This window comes from Leptonotus elevatus, chromosome 2, assembly GCF_054856555.1.
Source record: "Leptonotus elevatus isolate MCC_2025b chromosome 2, RoL_Lele_1.0, whole genome shotgun sequence".
Lineage (NCBI taxonomy): Eukaryota > Metazoa > Chordata > Actinopteri > Syngnathiformes > Syngnathidae > Leptonotus > Leptonotus elevatus.
Window position 1 is genome coordinate 19,103,864 of NC_141240.1, and position 12,914 is coordinate 19,116,777.

General features: G+C 39.4%; 2 protein-coding genes across 6 annotated transcripts in view; one reads left to right on the plus strand and one right to left on the minus strand.

Annotated features, from left to right (window-relative positions):
- Positions 1–2,167: 2,167 nt before the first annotated feature.
- hes3 (hes family bHLH transcription factor 3) lies at positions 2,168–3,587 on the plus strand. The gene is made up of 4 exons (XM_086068624.1): positions 2,168–2,466; positions 2,556–2,651; positions 2,994–3,075; positions 3,166–3,587. Exons 1-4 carry the CDS (start codon positions 2,323–2,325, stop codon positions 3,585–3,587), a joined length of 744 nt encoding a protein of 247 aa, XP_085924750.1. The 5' UTR covers positions 2,168–2,322.
- Positions 3,588–5,996: 2,409 nt separating this feature from the next.
- Positions 5,997–12,914, minus strand: part of gpr153 (G protein-coupled receptor 153) — a 34,789-nt gene continuing 27,871 nt past the window's right edge. For 4 of the 5 annotated variants that reach the window (XM_086068622.1, XM_086068620.1, XM_086068621.1 and 1 more), the window contains one exon: positions 5,997–9,340. In XM_086068622.1, coding sequence (XP_085924748.1) covers positions 8,585–9,340 — 756 coding nt within the window. In that variant the 3' untranslated portion in view covers positions 5,997–8,584. The remainder of the gene's footprint in view (positions 9,341–12,914) is intronic. The other variant, XR_015094072.1, reaches the window with a different exon arrangement.

The following is a 12,914-nucleotide window of genomic DNA, read 5'->3' on the forward strand; positions in this document are numbered from 1 at the left end:
TTATTCGGTGGATTTTACGCAATTAGTGCCCCCCCCCCCCCTTATTTTTTTAAAAGAGCGAAATAGGACACGCGCCATTTTATACAGCCGTGACGTGGCAATCCGAATGTGATTGGCAGGCATGGAGTTAACATGTAACGTGTAGGCTAGAGCCTAATATAAAAAGAAATATAAAGCTAACAGCTCACAATTTGTATCCGACAACAGAGACATGTTTATTTAAGAAGAGGGAGTAAAACTAGCTTCTGATGCTAATGATTGTACATTAGCATATTTTGGGAGCATTTTTTATTTTTATTTTATTTATATATATACTTTTTTATTTATTCATTTTATTTTGTATGTGGGTGAGTATGTGCGTGTGTGTGCATGCGTGCGTGCGTGTGAGTGTGTACGTGGGGAGCATTTCTATTGGCATGAATAAAATATTGAAGGGTTTCTATGAATGTTTTTATTTTTATTTTATTTTTTACACATATTGACATCAATAAAATTACACTTATGCTTTGACTTGTAGCAACTGATTTGGTCTAATAGCTACAGTATAATAAACGAATAATGTCTATAGCTGTACAGTATATGTCTGTTTTTTAACACATTAGAATATTTGAGGAAATTAACCAGCGTCATTGTTTTGCCCTTTCTACGTCATGGGGCAGTTTTCCACTTGCTGGAATATAGTGAGCCGATATAGGCCTATATGCAATGGACATAATATGACAATTTGAAATTGACATGATCAGTCCAGTCAAAACTTGGAACCACATTTAACCTCATCATGATATAGAAACTGAATAAGTGTAACTCCCCACGTATACGTCGAAAAAGAAAAGTTACTGACCAACAAGTCAATGAGCATAAAGATCTGAGAAATGAATGAGGAAAATGCTGTTCACCTTGGAAAACGAGACAAATTTTTGATTCCGTTTAAAAAGGATCAATGCATGCACCTCTTTCACATGCACCCACCCCCTTTTTTTTCCCTTCTGGAACTGGCGAGCGTTCACTGACAAGTCGCGTGACCCTCATGGCGTGATCTAAAGCCTCCCCCCTGCGCCAGAGTGACTGGTGCAGTGTCCCTAAGCTTCCCGGAGCACTCATTTATATTTTCAAATGCTCCTTTTTACGTGCGTAAAAGATGCTCAACGGGCCACAGTGAAGTCCACTTTCCCAAGCCAGCTCTCCTTTCAGGGAGCAGTGTGGAGAATCGCGAGGCGGGGGACCGAGGACAAGGGGCGGCCCGCAATTCTCCTCGGTGCCCCCCTAACCGAAGTACACCCGCAACCCCCCCCGAACCAGCCTGGTGTGAAGACAAAAAGTCATGACGCTCAATAGCCGATTAATAGCAGAGTTCGCTTGCCCAAAATCCTCTTTGGAATAGTTTAATACAAACTATATTTGCTGCGCGTACCCACAAATATTGTCTCAAACGTTTGTGTGGTGCGAGCCTATTGCAGGTGCAACATTGGGCCAAGCAATAATTACAAATTGGGATGTGTGTGAAGACAGGTCGAAAATTACCACGGTGCTGCCTTCGACCTGCTGCCGTGAAACTCCCAAATAAAAGAGTCAATGCACGACCAAACAGAACCAGAATCATGGCCAATTATGTTTCACTTTGGTTTTTAACTCTTCTTTATTTTTTACCCGACACGACGCCTCCGCTTGATTTGAACTATTAAGTTCCAATATGCAGCACACACACAAAACAACAACAAAAAACAACAACAACCTGTAGTTCACACTTGTAACATGTTAGGCGCACTATTATATATTGGTGCAAAATTTTGAAGAATTGGAAGAACGCTCCTTTCCTCATCACCACCAGCATCATTTTATCATGTATTCTTTTCAATTGTTTGGACATTTCTTAAATTACCCACCACAAATTGACTATCCAAAAACGTCATTTGTTTGTGCTTTTTATTTTTATTTTTATTATAGTTAGCCTGCAAAATATGTATTTCAAAAATAGATTAAGATTTTGTTGTTGTTGTTCTTATTTTATTATTTTCGTCGTCGTGGTTATTATTATTATTATTATTATTATTATTATTATTATTATTATTATTACTATTATTATTATTATTATTATTATTATTATTATTATCATCATCATCATCATTCTTTTGTTATTTAGGGATTTCTAGTATTTGGACATTTTGGACCATTTCAACATCTCGAAGCAAGAAAAGAAAAATCTATCGCATGAGCAGAAACCTTCTCTGTGTTGACATGCTCTTGTTTTTGGCTGTCAAATGACAGCAGTGCTTGGCCATTTGGGCGCATTTGAGTGGAGGAGGCGGGACTTTTTTCATTGAGATGTTAAGTTGGTGTGTCTATATAAGCCCGCACGTGGCTGCGGATATGGGAAGGAAATTCGCTTCACGAAAAAAAAAAGAAGGTGAAAACAGAATGGTGGCTACTGACTGTGTGAACAAGTCCAACTCAATCACCGCAAATAAGGTACGTCTAAAATACGTTATGGATGTGATAATAAAGACAGACTATAGTGAAATGTATTAGCCTAACGATTTTATCGAAATAATTCGCAGGTATCCAAACCACTGATGGAGAAGAAACGAAGGGCTCGTATTAACCAGTGTTTGGACCAGTTGAAATGTCTTCTGGAGAGCCACTACAGCAGCACTGTAAGCATCAAGACTTCATCCAGCTCTCATTTTGTACAGCCATACTCTCATAATTGAGAAAAGCGTAAACAATGAACTCATTTTAGATGCAACGATGCTTTACCATATGTTATATTGCTTCAAAATATAATTAAAAAGATAACCACACACAGTTGAAAGTCACGTTAAAAGCCCCCCCCCCCCCCCCCAAAAAAAAAAAAACAATGATCACATTAAAAAAAAAATGCTTGCAACTCTCGATGCATATTTTTGGAAATGAAACACATTATTTAAATTATCATGCACCATTTGTTTATATGTGTTGAATTTGCGTTTTCATTGGATGTTATTTCGCGTGCACAGATTCGGAAGCGCAAACTGGAGAAAGCTGACATCTTGGAGCTCACCGTGAGACATTTGAAGCACCTTCAGAAATCTCACGCTTGTAAGTATACACACATAGCCTAATTGGCAAACATTTGACTTTGTCCTATATCTAACCTTACAATGACTCATCATTCTTTCTTTTTTGCAGTTCCTTCCACGCTCGGGGAGCTTTCCGATTACCAGAAAGGCTTCCACAGCTGCTTGACCAACTTCCAACACTACCTGCTGACGGCTGACACGGTGACCGACCGAGATCGCCTCAAGATGGCGCAGTTGCGCGGCAAACTGGTGGACACATCCAGCACCACGGACAGCGGCCCGGCCCACGCACAGACGCCAGAAATGGCGGAGAGAGCCCAGAAGGACAAAGCGACCTCTCAGAGGACCCACGGCGCGTCTCTCTTTCGCTCGAGTGAAGAAGACACGCGGAGGCCCACCCGGGAAGGGTCCACACGGTGCGGGCTGGTCACTGCCCTCACGATAGACGCGCAGCAAAAACGAGCCACCAGAAAGAAAGTTCAGCCCAGTCAAGTTGGAAGCACTCAGCACAAGATGTGGAGACCTTGGTAAAGACGCTGAAAACATAACATATTCATAAACGTTTATAATTGTTATGTTTGACACTTGTAGGTTCTATTTTCTGAATAAAAGTGACTTGAATAAGAATCTATTCTTGCATATTTTAATATGGTCAAATTTCATATTACACACACGTGGTTATATGCTGCACAATAGTCTACATCGGGGACGGGCAAAGAAGATCATGTATACATGTATTTGAGAAAATCTAATAAAATGCTGCACAGAGTTATTACATATCTTTTTTTTCGTACAAATTGGCCCATATTTTGAAGGTGCTGTAAATGCTGACATAAATCAAAACTTTAATTTGAGAAACAATGATGAAAATGCCTAACAAAATTATTTGAATTATTTTATTTGAAAGTTCAAATAAGTTGTAAACAAAAATCAAAGATTGTCAATGGTCTTTATTAAAAACAAAAAAAGAAGAACAAACGAAAAGGTTTGACCCAAATTATGAATACAATTATTATGAATTATTTTATTATATAATTATGAATACAATTTGAGACAAACTAATACATTTAAATGTGGCAAAATATTTTTTAAAAAGTGGTTTGTTTAAATGATTGATTTCCGGTATTTAGCATACACTTAAAACAATACACAGTGTAAAGGTTAGCATACTTTTAATTAAGATGCCTGTATTAATCGCAGAAGCAAGCGTAAACAAATGAAACAGCAGTTGGAATACCACAATGGAAAAATATTATGTCGGCCCCATATATGGTTATAATGAATGAAACACGTTTAATGACATTATTATTTTATTGGGGGGAAAAACTCAATTTCTTCCGCTGCTGCCGCTTGTGTTTTTGTTGTCTTCTCAGTGACGTCATAAAGTGTGTGCGTGCCTTTTTGATGGCCCTGCACTGACGGCACCTTGCAGCGAGGAGAATCGCTCCCACGCCCACTTGCCTCTCACATCGGTGGCCCACGCGGAAGTGGGATGCTTCAGCATGCTTGGAGACCCCCCTCCACCCTTCCTCGCCAAAAAAAAAGCCCACACTTCCTGATTTTCTTGTCACCATCCCACCCCCGACACAAATTACAGAAAATGTTTCATACTGTGAGCAAAAAAAAGTTAATGTCAAATTCTGTACAGAAATAATTAATTGTTGATATATTTTGTGCCGTATCGCCTAGCCCTGATTTTTGTCTTTACCTGGTGCAAAAAAAGATTGGGGACCACTTTGGCCATTTTTGTTCATCCAGCGAGGTGCAGAATCGGGGGAAAAATTAGTACCAAGCATCATCCTCTTTTTGCTCCTGAGAACTGACCAATATTATGTTCACCATTGCGTAATCTATCAAATCCCAATTCTAATGAAGTTGGGATGTTAAATGTCAATTAAAAACGCACGAGGCATGATATACGGAACCCACACAACGAATTGCACACTCGTACAAATTCTGCTTTTCGAGCATTGGTCATTAATTTTCACACAGCATAAGTTGTCACAAGATTTATGAAAGATGTTTCGTGGTATTTATAGTCAGGTGATGGAAATATGGCATTTTATCCATAACATAAAAATAGCAGAGGATGGTTTCGATCCATCGACCTCTGGGTTATGGGCCCAGCACGCTTCCGCTGCGCCACTCAACTGGTGAATATCGGGGAAGAATAAACATTTTTATCGACAGACCTTGTATCAGCTGCGCTTTTATTCATGTGTAGACATCACGGTGTACTACTGGTTAGTACATCCTGCCAGTGCAGAGCTAGTTGTGTTTTCCAATCCGAGATCCTATAGCCCCAATTCAGTGTGGAGTTTAGATGATGTCATGTTCTCCTGTCCCTGCGTGACTTTTCTTCGGTTTCTTCCCACGTTCCAAAAAACATGCACGTCATTTATTTGAGCACGCTATTGTTTATAGGCGTGAGTGTGAATTCTTGTTCGTCGCAGTGTGCCCTGCGATTGGCCTGCATACTGGGATAAGCTACAGCGCCCTCCCGCGACCGTAGTGAGGATAAGCGGTATACAGCACTGTACTACTTTGTTGTTGAAGTCAGCGGCCACAGGCTGAAAACTTTGACTTCAAACTAAATTGTTGTCTTGGAAGCCTAATTTGATATCAAGACTTGACACATCTCTTCAAACCTAATGGCTTAAAACCTTAAAACCCCAAGTTTTATTTGAAGTACTAAACCCACACTCAAAACCTATGCTTTCACACCCAAACCTTGACTGTCGCCCAATTAAAACGTTATCTATTAAACACTAACCTGGACTTGAAACCCTATTACTAAACCACTCAAATTTGAACCTTAACTCAGTCTTGAAACCCCAACTCTGCATTGCAAGCATAATTTAGTTGAAGTTCATGCTTAAAAAAAATTGAAGAATTAAAAAAAAAAAGGCACGCGCGCGCACACACACACGGGCACTTGAATAACCTTGTGAATTTAATCAGTCAAAACCTTTTTCAAACAAAGTAATCTCATAACAATTAAACATCATTCATTGACTCATGAATCTTTGAATATGTTACAAAATTAGATATTCAGATTGTAAATACAATAGAAAGGTCAAAGGTCTATGAAGGGGAATGTGATTTGATGATAATGCAATAACAAATGTGCACTAATAGAAGACAATTAAGAAAACGTTGGATAAGACAACTGCTGATGGACAAACGTGCAACTATTGGAAAACATTTTGTGTCACTCTTGATATTCATATACGTTTGCATATGTTGTTGTGCAACTTCTTTGCCAGCCGTCACATCTTTTCATTGCTATACTTTTCTATTTTTGTCATCGATTGCAATTTATGTGCAATGTCCCCATTAAAGCGATGCTACATTTAGTCAGCCTGCAAGCTGTGCAGTATTTGAATGTTCTCTGTTTGACCTTTTTTTCCCCCAACCTTTCACATGGAAATTATTTATCAGTGCACTATATTGACAACTGTAAAATATTTAAAATGGTGGCACCGTCCCAACCTGATTTGAAAGTTGCTTCACCTTTGTCATAACTCATAAGCAATTCGGGGCCCCTCGCTCTTACTTAACTTGAAAAATATTTTTGCAGTTTGGGAACAAGTTGTACATCATTACCAAAATCAACATGAAGAATGTATTAGGCTATGTCCAGGGATAATAAGCAGGAAAAAATCGATCCAGAAACAAAATCTGCTGTACAATAATACAAGAGAAAATGTTGAGTGAAAATATCCCTATTATGTCCGGCCCCTCGATGTACTGCATGTATATTATCAGCATTTTACAGGTAACAACATCAAAGAGCATAAAGATGTGAATGTCATTTAAAAGAATTCACTCGTGTTTCGGTGCTGGAACAAAAACAAAATGTCCTCAATGACGATTGTGAAATGTAAAGAGGCGTCATTTCACAATGATCATGATTAAGTGGAGATGGAAAGTTAACCCTCCTGTTATTATTTTTTAAATCAAAAGATGTATTGTTAAACAGAATACAACTTCTTCTGCTGTTTAGGTTTTGTGTTTTAAACATTACACACTAATTCCCATTACATTTCATCTGTAAGACCCGCCCACGTACCGTTTGTCAGTGATCTCAACCGACGTGCCGTGAAAGATCCTGAGGGTGCCATGGGAAATGATCCACCTCCACCTGTTGCCATTCATATGACAGAAAAAAAGACGTGACTTCGTCTGAGTACATCAGCTAATTGCTCAACATGCCCAGATTTCATATTGAGTTTCATGTCCAATTTTCATATGATCACAGGTGTCAAACTCAAGGCCCGTGGGCCGAATCTGGCGACACCACGTCATTTTTGCGTGGCCCATGTAAGCTTGCCACAATTTTTCCTCTGCCGTTGTTCTCATCCAATTCATGCTAATTAAATAATGTGGAATTATATAATATAGGGTTCGGATTAGGGTTCCGACTCAGACCATATTAGGTAATGGGCAAGAAGTGTAACTGCTTTGGTGCTCTGGCCACGTGCCTAGTTTAGATAAATCACATCACGTGAAATTGAACAGTCTCTTCAGATGGAACCAAAGCAGTAACAGATGCCATGTTAGTGTTTATGTAGCATAATAATTCTTTCTATTCACTTCTATTGCTCTTCTCTACGGCCTCCCTTAGAAAAAAAAAAAAGACTACTGAAGTTGCAGGTTGAACAGACATGTTTCCGTATAAAATGCAGGAGGTACACCTGTATTCTATATTGAAACTACCTTTAGAAACAAGAGAAGACATACATTCTTTACCCTTGCACGGTGCCAAAACTGAACATAATGTGCAAAAGGTCTTTCTGTTTTCTATATAACGAGGTTCAACCACTGCACAAGATGCTGTGTACGAATGAGTCCCAACAGTCATTACTGTAAATTCTATGGAAGATCAAAATCTTAACCCAACATGCTGGGTCAAACCCTCAACTCAATGCACTGGAAATAACCCAGCTTTTGGACCAAGCACTGGGTTAGCTTTTTCACCCAATTTGAGTTACTTTTGACCCAGCAATTTTAACAAGAGTGAATGCAAAATGGGTGCTTTGGCTCAGAATCAGGGTCATGCACGTCATGGTAATCAATCATGTTAATAAAAAAAAAAAATCAGCGCACAGTGCCTTTCTGAACATTCTGTAGTGATGAATAAATGAAGCTTCATGAAGCACTTGTGATGTTTTTTGACTCCTCTAGATGGCACTCTGCTTTTAACGATACACTGGAAATGTCATCAGTTTACATTGCATTACCCTTTTTCTTTAACCCAAGAGCAGCCTCTAGAGGAGCAAAAAATATCAAGTGATTCATGAAGCTTCATTTGCTGCATCACTATGAACATGTATAACTCATTTTAATTTCATTCCCGGCAGCAAGAAATTCAGTGTTATTTAAAAACAATTGTATTGTTAAGATTTAAACATGCAAACAGGCCTAACAGGAGGGTTAAACAGTGGATGCACACATTTCAAGAAGGCCAGGGAAAGCTTGAGTGGTGAAAATAAAAGTATCACAATTTAGAGGGAAATTATATTGTTTCAGGAGGCGGAGCCAACAGAATCCGAGTGAAAGGTGATATATCCCGAAGAGGAAGCCGATCGTGTGCTTACAAAACTGTTTGTGCCTCCTTTACCTTCCCCCAAGCTCGGTCGCTTGTGCTGGGCCCAGTCGGCCGCGGCGCCCGCCCTGGACCCGCAAGTCCGTCGGGAGCCCACCTCCCTCCCCCCATTCCCGGAGCTCCCGTGGCCGCTCGTCCCGTCGGGCGAGCTCCTCGCGCTGCTTTTGTGTTCCGAGAGGCGCCTGAGCGCTTGAGGCTCGTGTTCGAAGTCTGTGAGCGCAAAGTGGGGCAGGATGACGGCGTGGCGCTCGTACACGCTGGGGATGAGGGCGACGCTGCAAGACGCGCGCCGTGGGCTCTTCCTGGGGCTCGGCAGCGGCGACTCGTCGATAAAGTTGATGACCTCGTCGCGGCTGAAGCAGCGCGGGTCGTCGTCGCGGTAGTCGTACGCCACTCGTGGCAGGTGCTTGAGGGAGTACGTGTCCTCAGAGCGCCTCCGCTTGCGATGAAGGTGCCGGTGATGATGATGATGATGATGATGATGGTGATGGTGGCTCTCCTCGTGGTAGGAGACCAGGCTGTTCCTGCGCCTCTCGCGGCGCGGCAAGGTGGAGCTGTAGCGGCCACTCACTATAATGTCCTCGCTGGAGCCCCACCTGGGAAGGTAGGAGGGGGGAATCCGGTCGCTGGTCCACATGTCGGTTTCGTCGTGGGAGTATCTTCTTGTAGGGGGCACCTGGATGCAAGAGATAAAATAACAAACGCCGCACTCGTGAGTGCATGCGTGGCTACGGGCTGTCAACATCAAGACAAGACGAGACGTTTGTTCCACGCAGGGATCACCAATGTGGTGCCCGCGAGTCTGTTCTAAGAATATTGTGACTTCCGAGGAATGTTGTAGCCAAATTTGGAAACATTTTGTGTAACTCTTGATATTCATATACGTTTGCACATGTTGTTGTGCAATGTGAATGGTGTTAATTACGTGAGGTAAGAAAAGATCATTTAACTCATTCACTGCCATTGACGGCTATAGACGTGAAAAATTCATTTGAACTATTTCTATTAGTTTGTTCCCCACTTTTGTTAACAAGAGTATGAAAACCTAGAAATTTTGCTTTATTGTACATTTAGAACAGATATAAAATTTGTGATTAATCGTGTGTTAACTAGTGAAGTCATGAGATTAATTACGATTACAAATTTTAATCGCCTGACGCCCCTAATTTTTAATCTTTTTTTTTTTTTTAAATAATTAAAAAAAAAAAACTAGTGAAGCCATGCAATTAATTACAATAAAAAAAATTAATTGGCCGATGCCTTAATTTTTAATAATCTTTTATTTTTATTTTTTTTAAAGAAGAAAATATTCTAAAAAAAATAAATTAACAAAAGTGGAAAAAAATGTTTAACTAATAGAAATTGTTCAAATTTATTTATTTTTTTTACGTCTATAGCCATCAATGGCAGTGAATGAGTTAAATGATCTTAACTTACCTCACATAATTAACACCATTCATTAATAATATAACAGTAAGATTATTAAAGTTAATTTGAGCACACATGTTATTTCAGGAGTGTGTTTCAAACTGGTAGCCCTTTTATTCAGAAAAATCTCTCCGCTTCAAAAAGGTTGGTGACCCCTGCGAGAGGGCATTTATTCCCATAGCCTTGATATCCAGTTAAGGTCCATTAGCAAGCGCACTAGCTGAACAACTAGCACTAGTAGAATGACTGTGTCTTACTAGTAATGTTTTTTTCCCCTCCACTACTTTTGGCCTGCAGTAAAGATCAATGATACATTTATTCAATATTCATCTTAAGGTTCATGCAGTACACTCTTTGTCCACACCAGTAAGATGATTCAGTAGCATACTATATAGTACTACTTTCTCTTTGTGTAATTTAACATTTCAACATTTAACATTTCTGCGTACAAGTGAGGCAAAAGAATGCACTAATTGGCATTTTTGTGCTACTACTTAATTGCGAAATCTTAACTAGAATTGTATGTCACTAAGTATCAGAACCGGTTGTCAACTAGAGCACAGTTTGCTTTATGTGTAACATGATTTAGTTACTATTATGGCGTTGAAGTTGTCCTTAAAAAAAGTTACCAAAAGCTAAACTAAGCTAACTAAAAACATTACTAGCAAGACAAGTCGTTCAAGTAGTTAGATTTTAGCAAATTATCAAGGATAACAAATAAATGCTCAAACTGCTTTCCATACATTGTCGCACTGCACATCACATTTTGATGCCTTTTTAAATGTCACTGTGACAAAATAGTTTCATTATAATATGTTATTATATTCCCCAACCTTAAGAATGCACAGTTTCACGATTAGTTATCGACCAGTACTCCACTCACAAAAGCCTTTGGGGTCTTTGGGCTTTCTGTTAAAATTTCAGAATGAACCTAAAATGCACTATTACCTTTACAGAATAACTTGGCTGTCTCAAAACAATGCACATGTCCAACTGTTCAATAATTCAGGACTTCTTAAAAAAAAAAGTTTTTAATTCACACTGAGAGCCATACAGACAACACCCAAATTGAGTTAGCAAATAGAGTAAGTGTGTCAATTAACATATTGAAGTCCTTTACTTCTTACCCACACCTACTGAACAGCATTCAATGTTGCATGATAAAGTACAATTATATCAGTGTTTAATCGGCAAAACTCCAGACGTTTTTATTATTTTTTTAAGGCCTAATATTGACCGACATAATCGGCTGGCCAATTTGTCATTTGGGCCCTGATTTAAAGAAACAGTCTTCTTCGTGATGCTGTTCTCATTTGACACTTTGAAGACCTAACAGTTGATCAACTGTGCAAGATGTTTTCAATGGGAAGTGGCCACTGAGCTGAGAGTGTCATCAGCATCTTGCAACAGATAGACTGGAGGAGTCACAGAAAGACATACAAGTGACTTTTTCATGGATCAAACATGTTGTGAATTTTAACGCTAAAGTCCATGTTGTGCAAAACGTGTGAAAACATTGAACAGTATGACGTGCATTTAAAGGTCAGCAAATGTTAAATAAATGTACCTGTAAAGGTTGTAGTTCACTTTTAAGTCATCCTGAGATTTCACCCAGGAGCGAGTTGTGTGTGTGAAACACCGATAATTAAAATGTTGCACTGGGATTTTTTACATGCTGTTCATGGATATTTTCTTCCTCATGCTTGGAACTTAAATATCAATTAAATATATACAATACTGTATATAGATTGAATTTATGGCCACAACTTGAAGAGCATTTACACAATCTAATAGAGCAGTGACTCTCAAGCAATGTGCCGTTGCACATATTTGCCAGCAACATGTCCTGTCATGACGGGCTGAACAATTAAACAAGCTTCCACAAGATGGCAGAGAGTGATTTTTCTCATCTTAACAATAGGCCTAAATGTTGGGAGTCACTATTGGAGATAATAGAACATTCTGACTTTACACATTCAACCAAAATATAAGACATTGACATTAAAATGAGTATATAAGAACAAGTAACATAATAATGAACTATTTTTTTCCAAGTCACATCAAAAAATTTCCATAGCGCTCCCGCAATGGATCTCATTAGATTGTGCAAGTGTTCCTCACATTGTGGCCGGTCAGTTTGTATATATTACATATACAGCAATTGTGTCTTTTTTCTTACATAATGTACTCACATTCCATTCTGCCCTGATAACTTATGCAAGAGAAGGAAGGCGTTTGTCAAGCTGACGTCATATTCACAAGGCTCATGTCAGCCTGCACCCTTGTGGTGGCTTTTTTGGTGAAATTCAGAGAGAAGGGGGAGACAGCAGACGATACAGTAGCGGTGTGAGGGACTCCACAGCAGAGGGCAGCACAAGCATGACAAGTCATGGCGTGAAATGCAAGACACGAGGGGGTTGGGGGGGGGGGGGGGGGGTTCAAGCACCAAATAATTGGGAGGAAAATAAAGTCACAGAGGTTGTATTGTGCAAATTGATAGATAAATATAAGTTGAAATTGAAGGAAAATAATATTATCTCGTGAATGTGCTCCTTAACTATTTAATATAGAATTGTCTTATAGTGCTACTTGTTCGTTTATCATACTGAGTGTAATATTAAACACAAACAATGGATGAAGTATGGATGAAGTGATGGCTACTGTATACATCTCTGTTTCATTCAATGAAGATGTCATCCATGTCAACTTCTTTTGCTATCTAATAACCAATGAAAATGGCCCAAGTAAAAAAAGTACATTGCTGGGACTGCAAACTGGAACCAAAGCTCTTGTTAAATTGACAAAGATGGCACGGCGTTGAG